The sequence below is a fragment of the Trichechus manatus genome, unplaced genomic scaffold, assembly GCF_000243295.1.
Source record: "Trichechus manatus latirostris isolate Lorelei unplaced genomic scaffold, TriManLat1.0 scaffold00165, whole genome shotgun sequence".
NCBI lineage: Eukaryota > Metazoa > Chordata > Mammalia > Sirenia > Trichechidae > Trichechus > Trichechus manatus.
This window is the reverse complement of record NW_004444101.1, coordinates 4,642,212-4,657,841: the sequence shown is the minus strand read 5'-3', so window position 1 is coordinate 4,657,841 and position 15,630 is coordinate 4,642,212. Positions and strand designations below refer to the sequence as shown.

Here is a 15,630-nt window from a genome sequence, read left to right as displayed (position 1 = left end):
GGTATGCGGCCTCAGAGGAAGGGAGACAGTGGTGGACGTGGCCACCTCTGAGGACACATTCAAGCAGACCACGGTACAGCAGCTGATGCTACTGGTGTCGAAGAAAATGCTCCAGAATGGTGAGCGGGGAGGGCGTTCGGGTAGCTTGGGGAGGGGTCCTGGGGCCCCGGGAGCTCCCCGTGAGGGTGGAGGAGGGCAGCTCCTGGTCTGCAGCCAGGGCCGCGGCTGGACCTGGGGCCTCTGGGGGTGGGGAGTGCTTCACCCCTAGGTCCCCTCATTCTGGGTCTGCAGCCTGCAGAACGGGGACTCCCTGGGGCAGGAGGTTCCTTCATGGGTCTGTCCTGGGGCTGTCTGTCCCATCCGGAGCAGGGGTAGGGGTGTAGCGCAGCCCAGCCCTCCCTGGGTGTTCCTGCCTGGGCAAGAGGCCCCATCCCTGGGGACATAGGGACATAGCTCCTGTAACCCTGCCGGACACAGCCTTTCTCCCTGGCTCCTTTCCTCCACTGCCCTCTCTGCCCTCAAAGAACGGCAGGGTGTGGCATGGCCATATGCAGTGAGGGGTGCAGGCTGCAGGGGGGCTGTGAGATGCCCCAAGGAAGGCCTGGGGGGCCCAGGACCCCAGAAAGCCTGTGACCCCTCAACTCTATGCTTGGCCTTCCCCCTCCCCCTCCCCCCAGTAAGCAGCCCCTTTCCAGGATTTGGGGACCCAGGCTGACTCCCCTCCGTTCTGCTCCAGAGTCTGAGGACTTTACCCTGTTGTTTGCGAATGAGCGTCTGGACCCAGTGAAGACGCTGCAGGACTACGCCATCCGAAACAAGTCCTCCCTCCTCATTGTCGTGAAGCTGCCGGGCGGGGCCTGAGATGCGGGGACTCAGCCCCTCCCTCTCCGGGGACTCAGCCCCTCCCTCTCCGGGGACTCAGCCCCTCCCTCTCCGGCGTCCAGACAGGGCTGGGCAATAAATGGTCCCTGAGTCACACCTGGCTGAGACCCTTTGTGTGGAGAGGGTGGGGGGGCTCAAGTCTAGCATATGGTGGGGCCTGGTGGGGGGGAACCAGCATGGTCTTGCTGGGTGGGCTGCACGCTCTCAGCCCGCTTGCTGCCCCCTCGCTGCCCCATCACAGCCCAGCAGTGCCCCCAATGCAGTGTGGTCTGGGGACCCGCCACAGGCCCCCCAGGTTCTGGGTCTGAAGTCCAGGGGGACAGGAAGGGATTCTGTCCTCGGCACCGTCTCAGCTGGGATCTTTGGCCTCTGGCTGTCCAGGACACTCAGAGCCGCCTTTAAGCAAACCAGGCCCCTCCTGACATAGGCAGGTGGCCTCCCCCGGCGCTCTGCTGGGTGGTGGGCAGAAACAGAGTGGGTTCCTGCTGACCCCCAACAGTGCTCGCATCCCGTGTAAAGCGCCCGAGCCCCTGTGCCCCTGTCCTGGCTCTCCCCAGAGGGGAAAGCGGAGTCTGCACCCCTGAGGTCTACTGTGAGCAGGGGGTGGGCCTGCTGGGGTGTCAGCAAGAGGGTGAGCAGCACGCCTTGGAATCTGTGAGCCAGGTGCAGGCGTCTCCCAGGGCCTGCGGCTTCCAGCTCCCCGTCCCACAGCCCCCCCCCACCCCAGTTTTCCCTGACCCCACTCTCCTCCTGCAGTGGGGGCAGGGCTCGCTGACGGAGCAGTGTGCCCTCACCCTGCCTGTGCATGGACTCAGAGCCGGTCCTTTGGGCAGGACTTGTATGACAGACAGAAAGACAGCAGACGGAGTTCTGCAGCCTCTCTCCCAGAGCCGTGCCAACCCTGGTGGAGGTATCCGAACACTGGGGGATCCCGGGTGTCCCCATCAGTGGTCACTGTGAGGCTGTCGGGCCTCAGAAACCAGGTCGAGATCGACCGAGTGGGTCACAGTGCTGGGCCCGTAAACGAAGCCTGGGTAATACGGGTCACCTGGGCGCAGCCAGGCCCCAAGGGTCACTGATCTCGAGGGATGTGGATGGCGTCCAGTCAGCTTCATGAAGCCCTGGGTGTGGAAGCAAGGTCTGTTTTTTTCCACGTGAGGGGCCAGCCCCGGGGTGGGCGCTGAGGGAAGGCCCAGGGGTGTGGGGGCAGGGTGGCCCCGCTACCATCCACTTGCTTTCCGCTGTAACCCCAGCCTTTGTAACAAGCTCAGACACTGAAAATAAGGCGTGGGTGGCTTCCTTCCAGAGCTGCTCCCTCCCGCGCCCCTCTGGGCTGGTTAGGTTTCCTTTCTCAGGCGGCTCATTTCCAGGACACCTTTCACAGTTCGCAAGCAGCTGCCAAAGTCTGTGTCCTGGGCAGGAGCCTGCCCCTCCCAGGACACCCCCTCCCATGATGCCCCCTCCTGGGACGTCCCTGCTCAGTTCTCAGCGGAGGACTCTGAGACCCTCTGCACTTCCGAGCCCCCTGTCCGGGCACTGCTCCCTAAGGGGGTCTCAGCTCTGGGCTCAGGCCCGGCCTTAGGTCCTGTCCTGCAGCAGCCTCCCAAGCTCAGGACACCAGGTGGCTGCTGCAGAGTCCCCACAGAGAGTTGTGGGCTTGCCCCCTCGACCCCCTGGAGATGAGGCTGGGGGACACCTGGCTCTGACCCCCTTCAGGGGCCCAGGGACCCTCTAACTCCCTCCTCCAGAGGGGAGTCCGTTCCCGCATTCACTGGGGCGGCCCAGACCTCGGGGCTCCCTACCACCCATTGGCATCGGTCTGGTTTCTGTCCCAGGGCCAGCGGCCAGATGACAGGAGCTCCCCCCACTGTGTGGGGCAGGAGCCCAGAGAGAGGCTCCCTTGGTTTGCTGGTTTTTTATTGGAAGAATCAAAGGAAAAGGGTCCCAGAGAGACAAGCTCGGGGGGGGAGGGGTTCCAGGAACAAAAGTGGGGCTTCCATTGAGTCTGTCCTGGGATGGTGACTGATGAACCCGTCACACCCCCAGCCGTGCCCCACATAGCTGCACAGAGCAGAGCGGAAGGTGGGGGACGGCTGACCTGGGCTGTGGCGGGCTGGCCTCGCCCCACCGCTCTCATGTCCTTCTGTGCCTGGACGCTGCGGACTCACACCCTGCAGCACAGAAGGCAGGCCTAGCCAGGATCCCCTGGGAACGTGCGGCCCCTGACGCGTGATCCCAAGTAGGAGGGCTCTTGGTCACCCCGCTGCCCTTGGACAAGCCTCCCCCCAGCCAGGGTCTGGGGGGGGGCGGGGAGGGGCGCTGGGAGGGGGTGTCTGGGGAAACCACAGAACTGAGACTTGACACTGGGGTCTTGCAGGCGCTGGGCCTGGCTGAGGCTCAGCGTGACTTGTTACTTTCTCTTTTGTATTTCTGTAGCATCTTTCTTCAGTGAATAGGTTATTACTTTCATAATCAGAAAAAACAATCAAACTCCTTGAACTGGGGACAGGCTCCAGGGAAGTCCCGAGCTCACCCTCGCAGCCTTCACAGCCATGCCCGCTCTGGATACCTGTGGCTGAGCTTCGGGGAGGCTGAGCCGGGCCCTGGGTGGCCCTGACTTCAGCTGCTCTCTACCACACGCTTGGACACAGGGCACTGTCAGCAGGGGTGGGTGCACAGGACACTCAGCAGTTTAGGGGCACCCAGGTCCAGGAGGGCCTGTCTCTCACGTGGTGGGGCCCAGCGATTCTCGACGGTACATCAGCAGGTAGGCAGTACTGTGGAAGCCACGAGAAAACAGTGTGGGCGTCATGGGCATTTGGTCAAAGGGCCAGGGGCATGTTGGGACGTGCAGGAAAGAGTTCTCAGCCCGAGGCTTGCTTGCCTTAAGTGTCGTCCCAAATGAGGGCACCCTGACATTAGAGGAGCAGCATCCGCGCCGTGGGGGTCCTCACCTGGGCAGACTTCCTGTTGCTGCATCTGTCTTGGGCTGGTCTCGTCCCAGCCTGATTCCCGCCACCCTCCCACCTCCACAGCTCAGAGGATCCTTCCTCCCGGGGCTGCTGTCACTCAGGCCTTGGCTCTGCACCTCTCAGACCCCGGCCTCCCCGACAAGGAACACCTCGGCCTTGGGCCGTGCCTCTCACATCCCAGACCCCGGCCTCCCCAGTAAGGAACACCTCGGCCTTGGGCCATGCCTCTCACTTCTCCCCACTGCCCCCAAAAACTGTCCTGGAACACAGGGCTGGACAGTACCTGCTCTCAGAAGGCCCTGGCTGGATCTGGAACAAAAGAGGAACAAGGGTTTGGTGAGAATGACTGGGGTTCACATCTCCTCTTGCCCCAAGAATTAAGGCCAGTTTTGAGGTTGGAAGAGCCCACCGAAGAGGCACTATTGAAGGTCTTTGCAGGAGAAGATGGTCCTTTCCTAGGTCAGACAGAGATTTGGGAGGGGGAAGGGCTTGGAGACCACCCAAGAGAGGGAGGGCTGAGAGGCAGGGGACCTACACCACAGTGCCCAGGCTCCTCACTGGAAAGATGCAGCCCCCTCCCCTCTTCTGGGTATGTTGTAGACAGACCGCCGGGACCTGTGCACATCCCTGTGGGTTTGCGGCAGAGACCCCAATTAAGGACCAATGCTGGCTTCCTCACCAGCTTCAGGGGAAGCTGGGTGCTGACTGTGGTGGATTAGAATGAAGAGCGAAAAATGCAGCAGCCTGAGATCCTGCGTATGGAGGAACATTCACAACTGTCTCGCAAGCCAGTATTCTCCAGCACTCAGAGTGTTAGTTCCCAGGTCTCAGATTCATCCTGGATCTGCCTCCTCCTGCCACTGTGTGGTGGGGTCACTCCAGAGGCTGCAGGATCTGCAGTGTTCTCCAAGGAACGTCGCTGGGCACCAGGCATATTGAGCTCCCTGAGCCCCCATCTTGTGGGAGGTCTAGGTTCATCAACTTGTAATCCACACAGCACCCTCGAGCTGAGCATTATTATCACCCCTCTTCCAGATGAGGAACCCAGGGTCTAGAGGACTTGCCAAGTCGAGGGCAGAGCTGGGATCTAAACCCAGGAACGGAGGCACTGGTACAGTGGCCTTCAGCACTCAGCCTCTGGGTCATGGAACTGGGATGTCTTAGAGGGATATTTGTGAGGGACGGGCCTCTCCTAGCAGAGTTTCCCACTATGCCCGGTTGTGGACTGCTGAGGTCTTGGTCAGACAAAGGCACAGCCTCAACTTACCTCCTCCACATGGTCGTCTGAAAACCTGTACCAGCAACGCTTCTCAAAGGACATTATGTCTGCCACGTAATGCCCGCCAGTGAGGTCACCGAAATGGTGACACACTGCGAAGAGGTTGTAACAATTCTTTTCCTGGAGAGAGATACAGCCAGCAAGGTCTGAGCCCAGAGGCTCCATAGGGGCTGGCTACCCCACCCCAGCAAACCCAAGAACTTCACTGCCTTGCAGCATTACATATCCTTCCTAGGCCCACGGTCCGCCCACCCTGCACCAAAATTGCAGATCCTGCTTCAGTCCCTTCAGGGTGATAATTCAAAGTCTGCCCTGGGGAGAGCAACAGGGCTGGCTAATGATCACACGGTAGCTCACAGGATTTTCAGACAGCTGAACCTCAATCAGCTGGTACCTTCCATTTGTTAATACATGTAAGGGACGTCTGCTTTTGCTGAACCTGCAGAAGGTAGTAAAAACTGTAGCTCCCACCATAACAACAAGAAACCATGAGTCAACTAAAACATCGTAATTTTCTCTGAAGCCATTGAAGAGCTCTGGATGCAAGGAGCCTGAGTGACCTAGATTCTGGCAAGAAGAGTCTAGTGCCGGTGGTTGGAGGAGACAGCCTGCCATGGATGGAGAGGCTGGTTGGGGAGAAGTAAGTGGAACTTTTGACAACCAAGTAGAAAGCCACAAAGAATTGGAGCCTGAAATACTAATAGTTCCCACCCACCAATTCTCCCATAGAGGCCTTTGTGGAGCTAGCAGAGGCTAGGGGAGGGACAGGAAAGCAGCGAGAGACAGAGATCTCCTCATTTGTGCTACTTAGCCCCAAAGTCCTGGTGGAAGGAGCAGGTGACCTCACTCAAGACATCTGAAATCAGAGATGAAATGAAGTTAAAGCTGTAATCTAACCTACCCACTCTTAACTGGATTGAATGTTTCAGCTGCTCACCCTACTGCCTGAGAGAAAGCCTCACTGGTAGAGTACATAATCTCTACTACTGTGTCTACAGTTCATTTATACATGATATCTGTTTTAAGATAAAACATGTAAAGAGTCAGAAAAATGTAACTCAAAATCAAGAAAAAACCATCAAAAGAAGTAGACCCACAGATGATCTGCCAACATTTTCATTAGCAGTTGGGCTCATAACCGCTGTGCTGCCAGGGCTCCAGGTAAGAAATCTACCACTGAACCACCACTGCTTTCCTGAAATCAAGAAAAAAAACTGTGAAAAGAAGTAGACCCACAGATGACCCAGACGTAGCAGCCAAGGACTTTGAAATAACTACTGCAAATATGTTAAAGAATTTAGAGGACACGATGGACAAAAAGGGCTGAACAGCTGGGGAATTTCAGTAGAGAAATGGAAGCTGTAAAAAAGAAGCAAATGGAATTCTAGAGCTGAAAAAATATAATATCTGAAATGGAGAATTCATTGAATGGATCTAAAAGCAGAGTAGACATGGCAGAAGAAAGCATCTGTGAACTCACATTCAGGTCAACAAACATTATCCAAATGGACACCAGAGAGACAGAGAGAGAGAAGAAAGCAAATAGAACAGAGTATCAGAGACCTATGGGACAACATTAAACAACTGAAGTTCCAGAAAGACCCACATAAACAAGAAGCTCAGAAACCCCCAAGCAAGATAAATGCAACAAGACCACAACTAATTATATCATAGTCAAACTGCTAAAAGCCAAAGATAAAGAAAAACCACTTAAAAGCAGTCTGAGAAAAAGACAAAATACATTCAATGGAACACTATGACTGAAGACTTTTTATCGAAAACAATGAATTTCAGGAGACAATGGAATGTCATGTTTGAAGTGCCTACGTATATAAATAAATAAATGAGTCACCCTAGAATTACATGTTCAGTGAAAATATCCTTCAAAATTAAGGCAAACAAAGACATTGTCATGGGTGCTGTGCTGCCCGGATACTCCACCTAGTTCTGAAGGGTTTAATCCCCCAGCTTCTAGGAAAGTTGTCAGCAGAGAGCACTCCTGAAATTGCTATGGTTAAAGAGAACTTCCTCGATCCTTGTCATAGCCTATTCTGAGCAGCCCACAACCTGTGACCGATTAATGCAAAGGTATAAGCCTAACCCCTGACCCTAACCCAGGACAACTCTACAGTGGCATCCCAGCTTTATAAGTCTCTGTTGGCATCTTCGAGGAGCCATGGTGGTGCAGTGGTCAAGCACTCAGCTGCTAACCGAAAGGTCAGTGGTTCCAACTCACTGGCTGCTCCACAGGAGAAACGTGGCAGTCTGCCTCTGTAAAGATTACGGCTTTGGAAACCCTATGGAGCAGTTCTACTCTGTCCTATAGGGTCACTATGAGTTGGAATTGACTCTCCTGCAGTAGGTTTTGGGTTGGTATTTTCAGACAAACCAAGGCTGAGATAACTCAGTGTCACCAGATCTGCATCATAACAATAAAGCAAGATCTTTAGGTAAGGCAAATGGTCCCCCATGAAATCCGTGCTCTGCAGGAAGGAAAGAAGAGCACCAGAAATGGTAACTGTGGGCAAAGACTACTTTTTGAAACTTAACAGTGCTTAAAACAAAAATAATAAACATGTATTGTCGATTATAAATATGGTACAACAATAACACAAAGGATAGAAAAGGGTAAAAGAGAACCTCATTGTTGGATGATTCTTGCACTGTACATGATAATATTAATTCAAGGTATAATGTAGTAAGCTGAGAATACATATTATAATCTCCAGAGCAGGGAATGGCAAATTATGACCCATGGGCCAAATCTCAGCCACCACTTATTTTTGTAAATAAAGTTTTATTGGAATATAGTCATGCCAATTCACTCACATATTGTCTATGGCTGCTTCATTGCTACAACAGCAGAGTTGAAGTGGACTCTATGGTCCACAAAGCCTAAAATATTTATGATTTGGCCCTTTATAGAAAATAATTGCAGATCCATACTTTATGGCAAATACTCAAAAAATAATACAAGGAGGCATTGCTAGAAAGCTAATGTTGTTAGCTGTTGCAGAGTCAGCCCTGACTCATAGTGATCCCTTGCACAACTGAACAAAATGCTGCCCAGTCCCACACCATCCTTATGATGGGTTGTGGATTGGACCGTTGTGATCCATAGGGTTTTCACTGGCTGATTTTCAGTACAGGCCATAAAACGGAATGCCAAAACCACTTGATCAATTTATAAAGTGGGGGTGGGGGGTGGGCGTGGAGCAAGAAAAGAGAAACAAAGGGAAAAAGAATAGATGATACAAATAAAACCAAATAGCAAGATGGTAGAGAAGAATTCAACTATATCACTATTTACATTAAACGTAAATGGTCTAAAACTTACTCCAAGACAAGCAGCGTAAGCCTGGAGGAAAAAAACATGACCTGACGATACCCTGTTTATAAGGATACTGGCTGACTTTGCCAGTTCTTTCATGCCTTTATGTTTATATTCCACATAGAACTATCAGACAGAATTCACTTTTCTCATCTGTTTCTTTCTTCCTCCTATAGAATGTAAGCTCCAGAAAGGCAAGCATTTTGACAGTCCTGCTCTCTGCTGTACCCTCTGAACCTAAAGGGTGCTGTCCACCCAAGAGGAACTGAATAATATTTGTTCAATGAATGAATGATGTCATAAAGTAGCTGTAGGAACACTGAGGTGAGTCAGACAAGTCCCTGCTATGGAAGAACTCAGTCTGGTGGGAGACAGAGGACAGATGCTGCAGGTATGCCCTACAATGCGGTCAGTTCTGAGGGGCCCCTCAGCCTGGCCCTTCATCTTACGCTGGATGCAGCAACAGCCACCGAACTCCTCTCCCCTCTCCCTCCTGTCCCCTACAGTTCATTCTTCACACAAAAGTGTAAATCCAGCCATAACACCCACCTGCTCACCTTCTCCAATGGCTTCCATGGCACCTGGGGAAATCCAGACCCTTCTCTACTACCCACAAAGCCCTGGGGGTTTGGCCACAGCCTTGCTGCTCAACTCCCAGCCTTGCTGCTCAACTCCCGTCACTCCCCTCCTCAGCTCCTCCCTTTAGTCCCACGTGGTTTCTGGGTCCCTCCCTGTGCCACTTCCCCCAGGTTCTCTGTGTGGTTGGCTCCATCCTTTTCCTCTGGTTTTGGCTCAAATACCACCTGCTGAGATGGCCAGAGAGGCCATCCTGGTGAGTGTGGACCAACCATTGTCAACAGGCTGTTCCCACTGCCGTCTTATCTCCTCACAGCACTGGGCACCTTCAGAATTATCTATCTGTTGACTGCTCTTGTCTCCCACCACTAGACATGAGCTCTGTGAGGTGGGACAGAGGCTTTCTACTTGTTCACACCCGTATTCCCGGTGCCTGGCACAGTGCCTGGGGCACAGACGGGGCTCAGTGGATGTTTGCTGAATGGAAGGATTCACGAACAAATGAATAAATGAATGAATGCAGAGGAAGGAAGCTCTCAGTCAAGGAGAGGAAGAAGTCAAGGATGATACCCAGGTCTCCAGGGCCTCAGCCCCTAACCTAGCAGGGCCAGGGGTTGTATGGGAACCCTGACCCCTGGGCTCTCAGGCAAGAGGCCCCGAGCTGAGAGCCTGGGTGACCGAACTGGGTTTCCAGCTGAGACTTCCACCCCATGTCTGGATGATGAGTCTGTCCTCCTTGGGGAGCCCTGTCTTACCCTCGACGATCTGCTCCTGCCTAAAGCCCAGCCCCAGACAAGCAGCAGTTAGAATGGGGTGGAGGGGTGCTGCTGGAGAGTGGTGAGGGCTGACCCGAGAGGGGAACCTAGCTAAGCAAGGTCAGCACTTGAGCTTGGCATGGGGACATCAGGCACCACTGGGCAGCCCAGGGACCCTCCTGCCTCCTCCCTCCTGTCCCTGAGACCAGGGCTGGAGGCGGGGGGGTGGGGGTGGGGGGGATGGCCCTCATTGGTGCCTTGCTTTCATTGGGCAGGATAGGCCTTTCTGCAGATAAGATTTAAATTGTTGTCAAGACCCCTTTGTGCCTGTGGAGGGAGATGCATCTCTCTGACCCTCTAGAGAAGCTGGCAGCCACAGAGGCAGAGAGGGTTCCAGGCCAGCTCCCTTCCCTCGGCCTGTGGGTGGATGCTGGCCCCTAGGGCTCTGGCCAGGAGGGTAACCAGACGGAAGAGCAGCGTGAGGTCCAGGGGATGGGGCCTTACTGGGAACGGCAGAATCAGCTTCTCCGACACAGTCACTTTGTTCTTCAGCTTCCAGAAAGCCCCACGGTAGAAGGTGAAACGCTCCAGGAAGATGACCAGCACTGAGGGCAGGGCTCGCAGGCAGAGTTCCTGCAAATGCAGCAGTAGCACGTTTGCACCACCGGCCCATATCCCAGATCCCCTGGCCTCCCTGGGCAGGTGTGGCCAGCCCTGGTCCTCCCACCCTGCTGCATCAGGCTTCCCAACTGCACCAGGCTGGGCCTGGGGCCCTCCTGGCCTGTCCCTCCACAGGTGAAGGCATGAGAAGCCTGGGCTCTTCCTTTCTGGGTGCAGACCAGGGCTGCAGGGCAGGCTACCTGGGCTTTCTTTCTTCAGGAACGCCTGTAAGGACTGCCCAACTCATGAATGTGCTTCCTGATTGGGGGCAGTCAAGACACCCCTTGGCTTCAGAGCCCATACATCCCAGGGCAGGGAGCGCTGTACCTCAACCCCACCGTCTGCCCCAGGGTCCACAGGCTCCCTCCCAGCAGCACCGTCCTCAGCCTGCCCATCCTTCCCAGCTAGACGCAGGCTCTCTCTCTGTGCCTGGGTCCAGCGTGGGGCCTGCAGGCGTGTTTGATGAGTGACTGAGTGGGAATGGAGCAGGCGGGTGTGGGTGGAGCCTTGGCCTGGGGCTTGAGGGCATCTGGGGGCCGGTACCCACACCCCTCACATTCGTGCCAGACAGTAGGAGTCCATCACATCAACCCCAGGCTCTTCCTGGGGCCAGAAGGCCTCAGGATCGTTCTCCACGCAGCGCCCGAGAGCCTCCACCAGCTGACCAGGCTTTGGAAGAGCTCGGCTCGCAGGCTGGGAGAGGGGAGCCGCTCCCCGGTGACCCGGGCCCGCTGGAGCTCCGGCTGGGGCTCCAACTAGGGCTCCAGGCAGCTTCCCAAGGGGCGCAGAGGCACTGCGGGGCCTTCCGTCTGCTGGGCCGGCCCCGACGGTGCAGAGCTCTAGGCTCACTCCGGGGTCTGCCGGCAGCGAGTTCTCGACGCACACTGGGTACCCGCGGAATTGGCACTCACAGAGCTGGCGTCCTCTTTACGGTCACACATCTCGCAGAAATACTGGTTGTCACCAGTGACCTGCTCCTTCCGGAAGAGCGCCTGCACCGCCTCGGCCTGCGGGGGACAGTGAGGGTACACCACCTGCCCCCCCCGCGTGGCAGGCCCGGGGAGCCTGGCAGCCAAGGGGCTGCCGGTCTGGTGGGGGCACCTCCCAAGGCCCTGTGGGCCATGACTATACCCCAGGGGCTCTTTCTGGGCCCCCCAGATCAGCAGAAGACCATAGCCACACACATCTTCTTGGGGGCTGGAAAGGACCTCCCACAGGGAGCCTGGCCGGACCCTGGGGCTGAGGCTGGACTTGGAGTCATAGGCTCCCCAGGGGAGCTGGCATCCCACAGGGAAGGGTCCCCTTGCAAGACCTCTGTCTGTGGCAGCGTCCCCACCAGGCCATGCTGCCTGTGGGAGCCCTCAGCACAGGAAGAGAGGCGGGCTGGGCGCAGGAGGGGTGGCCTTACCACGGAGCACACGGACTCCTCGGGGCCTGGCAGCACCGTCACCATGAGGAACAGCCGTGCCTCCTCCAGCCGTGTCTCGTCCTTACAGACCTGACACTGGATGACACGCTCCGTGAGCATCTGGAATGCCTGGAAGACAGCGTCCACCTGAGTCTGGGGGCAGCAGCCAGCTGTGGACACCCCTTGAGCAGGTGCAGTGGGTCCGGGGTCGCAGGGAAGAGGGCACCGTCCCCGTGTCCCTGTGGGTCACCTGATTCCACCAGACCTCATGCCTGGAGGCCAGATGCAGCCTCTGCCCACTGGGCAGCCCACCCCCGCACTCTGAGCTGGTCTTGTCCAGCAAAGGTGTGTGAACGAGAGGCCAGCTGGGGGAGTCCTCACCCACGTCCTCGTGGCTGCCTGTCAGCTGGCCCCACCCTCCTCACCCCCTCAACAGCCCCTGCCAGCTCTGAGTGGGGCTTTGCTCCCGGTCTCAGGCAATGGCCCCCCTCCCTCCCCACTCCCAGACAATGGCTCCTCCCTCCCCACTGCCAGGCAAGGGTCCCTCTAGAAGGCACATGGATGGTCAGCCCCCAGCACAGCCTCCTTCAGCGCCTCTCCCTGCCCACCTGGGCACAGGCCTCTGAGCCTGGCAGCAGGGACTGGCCCTTCCGCCTCCCCCACGTGCAGCTCTGCGCCAGCACTGGCCCCCCAGGTCCTGCCTCCCAACATCTATGTCCAGGCAGGACGGTCACTCCCTGTGTTCCAGGGAGGAATCTGGGCCCGTCCTGTGGGCTCCCAACTCCTCCTCTTGTGTATTTGTCCCGGGGCACCTGGCTCCCCCACTCCGCCCCGCGCCCCCACCTAGCACAAAGCCCCCGGTGGCTGCTGCATGTGCCCCCTTCATGCTAGCCCTCTGACTAGGGAACACTGTGTCTTACCTGTTCTAGGCTCCACCCAGCCTCTCCCCAACAAGTGAGGGCTACCCCACCCCACCCCGCCCCTCCCCCCACAGGTGAGGGCCACCCTCTCCACCTGCCTCCCCCCAACCCCAGAAGGTTCTTCTTTGGAATCCTTTTCCTCCAGGGCGCTGGGCAGGGGCTTCAGCCCCCATGGGGCACATTTTCCTGCCCTGGTTTCCTCAGAGCGCTCATGGTCCTCGGGTAAGGGGATGGTGAAGCTGGGTACAGCCGAGCAGCAGGGTACCCCCACTCCCAGGGGCGTCTCACCTGCCTCAGCTCCACTTTCTCCACAGCCATCCTTGTCAGCAGGGTCTGGAAGCATTCCAGGACATCCTGCTGCTCGTACACTGTGCTCGGGGTGGGGGCGGGAAGATAACAGAGGACATGGTCCCGGCTGAGACTCCTGAGCCCTGCCTGCCCCGCCTCCTCCATCCGTCTCCCCACCACCCCATGTTCCCACCCTGCAGCCCAACCAGGGAAAAAGGGGCACGGGGAGGTGGGGAGGAGGAAGGAGGAGAGAGGTCAAAGGTGACCAGTCTCCCCTTGATTCCCCTCCCCAGCAAGATACGGGGTCGGGGATGCTGCTCCCAGCCCCGCTGCCTGGGGCCCCTGCTTCTGGGGGATCCTGAAGTCTGGCAGTGCTGGAGCACAGCGGTGAGGCGTATGGGCCGGGCAGGGGCCAGGGGCCGCAGGGGAGCAGCCCCACCACTGGGGTCCCAGTCCCCTCTGAGTAGAGCTCTCACCATTTCTCAGCCCCAGGCAGCGGGTGATGGCTCTGGTGGTCACAGGCGCCTGGGCATCCTGCAGGTCCAGGAAGAGCCTCTGCAGCTGTGTGACCAAGCTGGACTCTCCGTGGTCCCTGCAGCTGCAAGGTTCCAGGAAGAGAAAGAGAAACCACTTAGAGCTGGGGCTTCAGAGCCCATAGAGGCTCTGCGACCGGCCAGGCCTGTCTCCTCCAAACCAAGCAAGGCCTGGCCTCCCCCGGCCTCTGACTCTCAGGGCCCAGACCACACGGTGGCAATCAGTCAGGGAAGGGCCCCTTCTCTCTCCAGGCTGCAGGAGGTGATGCAGCACGCGCCCATGCCCCAGAGCAGAGCAGAGCAGGAGGGAGCTGCAGGGGGAGGGGGGAGGCAGTCTGGGAGGTGAATGTTTGGAAACCTCCGGCCTGGGGGCCAGGCCCACCTAACAACCACCCTCATCCCAGCTCCAAAGTCAGCCCCTCTCCCAGCAGCCTCTGCTTGGCCCCAAACCACCCCTCCCTCCTAGGGCTGGAGAGGCCAGGGTTACAGGGTTACAATCTGCTGCCCTCAATCTAACCCACTGCCACTGAGTCAATTCTGACTCATGGTGACCCTATAGGATAGAGTAGATCGGCCCCATAGGGCTTCCAAGGCTATAATCTTTACAGAAGCAGACTGCTACGTCTTTCTTCCTTGGATCTGCTGGTGGCTTCAAGCAATCCACCTTTCAGTTAGCAGCCGAGCCCTTAACCACTGTGCCACCAGGGCTGTACCCCTTCCAAGACCCCATAAAGCAGATGTGCCAGGTGGGGCTGGAGGCTGGGGCCAGCGGGGCTTCTCCTCCAGCCCACTCCCCTGTGGAGGCCTGACCTTCGGCAGGGGCCCCCACGACCACTCACGGTCACTCACAGGGCTGGCTGGGCAGCAGGCAACTCCAGCTCAAGGACAGCTTTGCGGAACTCCGGTGTGAAGAAGAGGCATTGCAGGATGCTGTTCAGGTAGCAGGTAGCACCCTGGTTGACCAGACCTATGGGTGCTGAGAGGGGCCCCACAGAAGAGAGATCAGCTGGTTGGCCGGGAAGATGGCAGGAGCTGAGGCACAGGGCAGATGGCAGGGGACAGGGCTGATGGTCAGGATGGACGGGTAATGGGGGCCAGGGGCCAACCAGGTGACGTGAACTCAGGAATTGGAGCAGAAGGCTAGATGTTGGTGGCTGTGGGGGGGTGGGTCAGAGGGCCGTGGGGGCCGGGGGATGGGGGCAGAGTGCAGAAAGGCTGGGGGCAGGGGCAGTGGGGCAGGTGGTGGGGGCCGAGGGCAGAGAGCTCTACCTCTCTCCCTCAGCCTGGGCGTGTGCCCTGCGGCTGGGGTGCGCACAGAGGGCGCCAGAGGTGCTGGGTTTGGAGCCTCAAGCGGCCTCGGAGGGTCTCTGGAGGCCTCTTCCTGGCCCGCTCCCCAGCTGGAAAGGGTAAACGTAGGCAAGCACGGGAGGCTGCGCGTTTGACCCATCAGAGAACCAATCCTCCACGGAGCAGACAAGGCGGCCCAAATTCCTAGTGAGGAGGGTGAGTGAGGCGCGGGACCTGCTGACCCGCCCCGCCCTCCCTGGGCCACTTACGCTTCCTGGTGCCGCGCGTGCTCCTTCCCCTGCGCCTCCAGAAAGACAAGGAGACGCTGAGCATTGCTATCAGGGGGATGCTCAGGAGGAGTAGCCGTCTCCCCCAAGTGCCCAGGCCACATAAGAGCCCCTGGTCTGGGAGCAGACAGCGCGCGAGGCCGTCACCAGGACTCTCCATGGATTCCTCCTTGGACACCAGCCAGCCTGCCGCAGCCGCAGCCTCATGCTTTCGGTTTCCAGCAAGGGAGGGTGTGGCTGGGGAGGGGCGGAAGGCCCTCAAGGCTCTGTCTCTTCCTCCTTGGCCCTGGGGTGTCGCGTTTGGGAGTGGACGGGGCGGTGACAGCCACACGCCCCCACAGCCTCCCCACCCCCACCTGGCCAGAGGAAGAGGTCCAGGGGACGCAGCACCCGCAGGACCAAGCCAAGATCTCCAAACAGTCATGGGGATCACGTTAGAAAAGGGGGGCCTC

At 57.7% G+C, this 15,630-nt stretch overlaps 1 protein-coding gene across 2 annotated transcripts; it reads right to left on the bottom strand.

The window, feature by feature from the left end:
- Positions 1-3,261: 3,261 nt before the first annotated feature.
- On the bottom strand, positions 3,262-15,360 carry LOC111822369 (ubiquitin carboxyl-terminal hydrolase 47-like). 2 transcript variants are annotated; one of them, XM_023740878.1, is made up of 11 exons: positions 15,161-15,360; positions 14,874-15,001; positions 14,454-14,580; positions 13,548-13,669; positions 13,072-13,151; positions 11,864-11,992; positions 11,367-11,462; positions 10,300-10,428; positions 5,122-5,253; positions 4,138-4,163; positions 3,262-3,659 (listed from the first exon to the last, which is right to left on the bottom strand). In XM_023740878.1, exons 1-11 carry the CDS (start codon positions 15,280-15,282, stop codon positions 3,608-3,610), a joined length of 1,143 nt encoding a protein of 380 aa, XP_023596646.1. In that variant the 5' UTR covers positions 15,283-15,360; the 3' UTR covers positions 3,262-3,607. The 2 variants fall into 2 exon arrangements, with proteins under 2 accessions (XP_023596646.1, XP_023596647.1); XM_023740879.1 differs by lacking the exon at positions 14,874-15,001.
- Between the last annotated feature and the right edge of the window lie 270 nt (positions 15,361-15,630).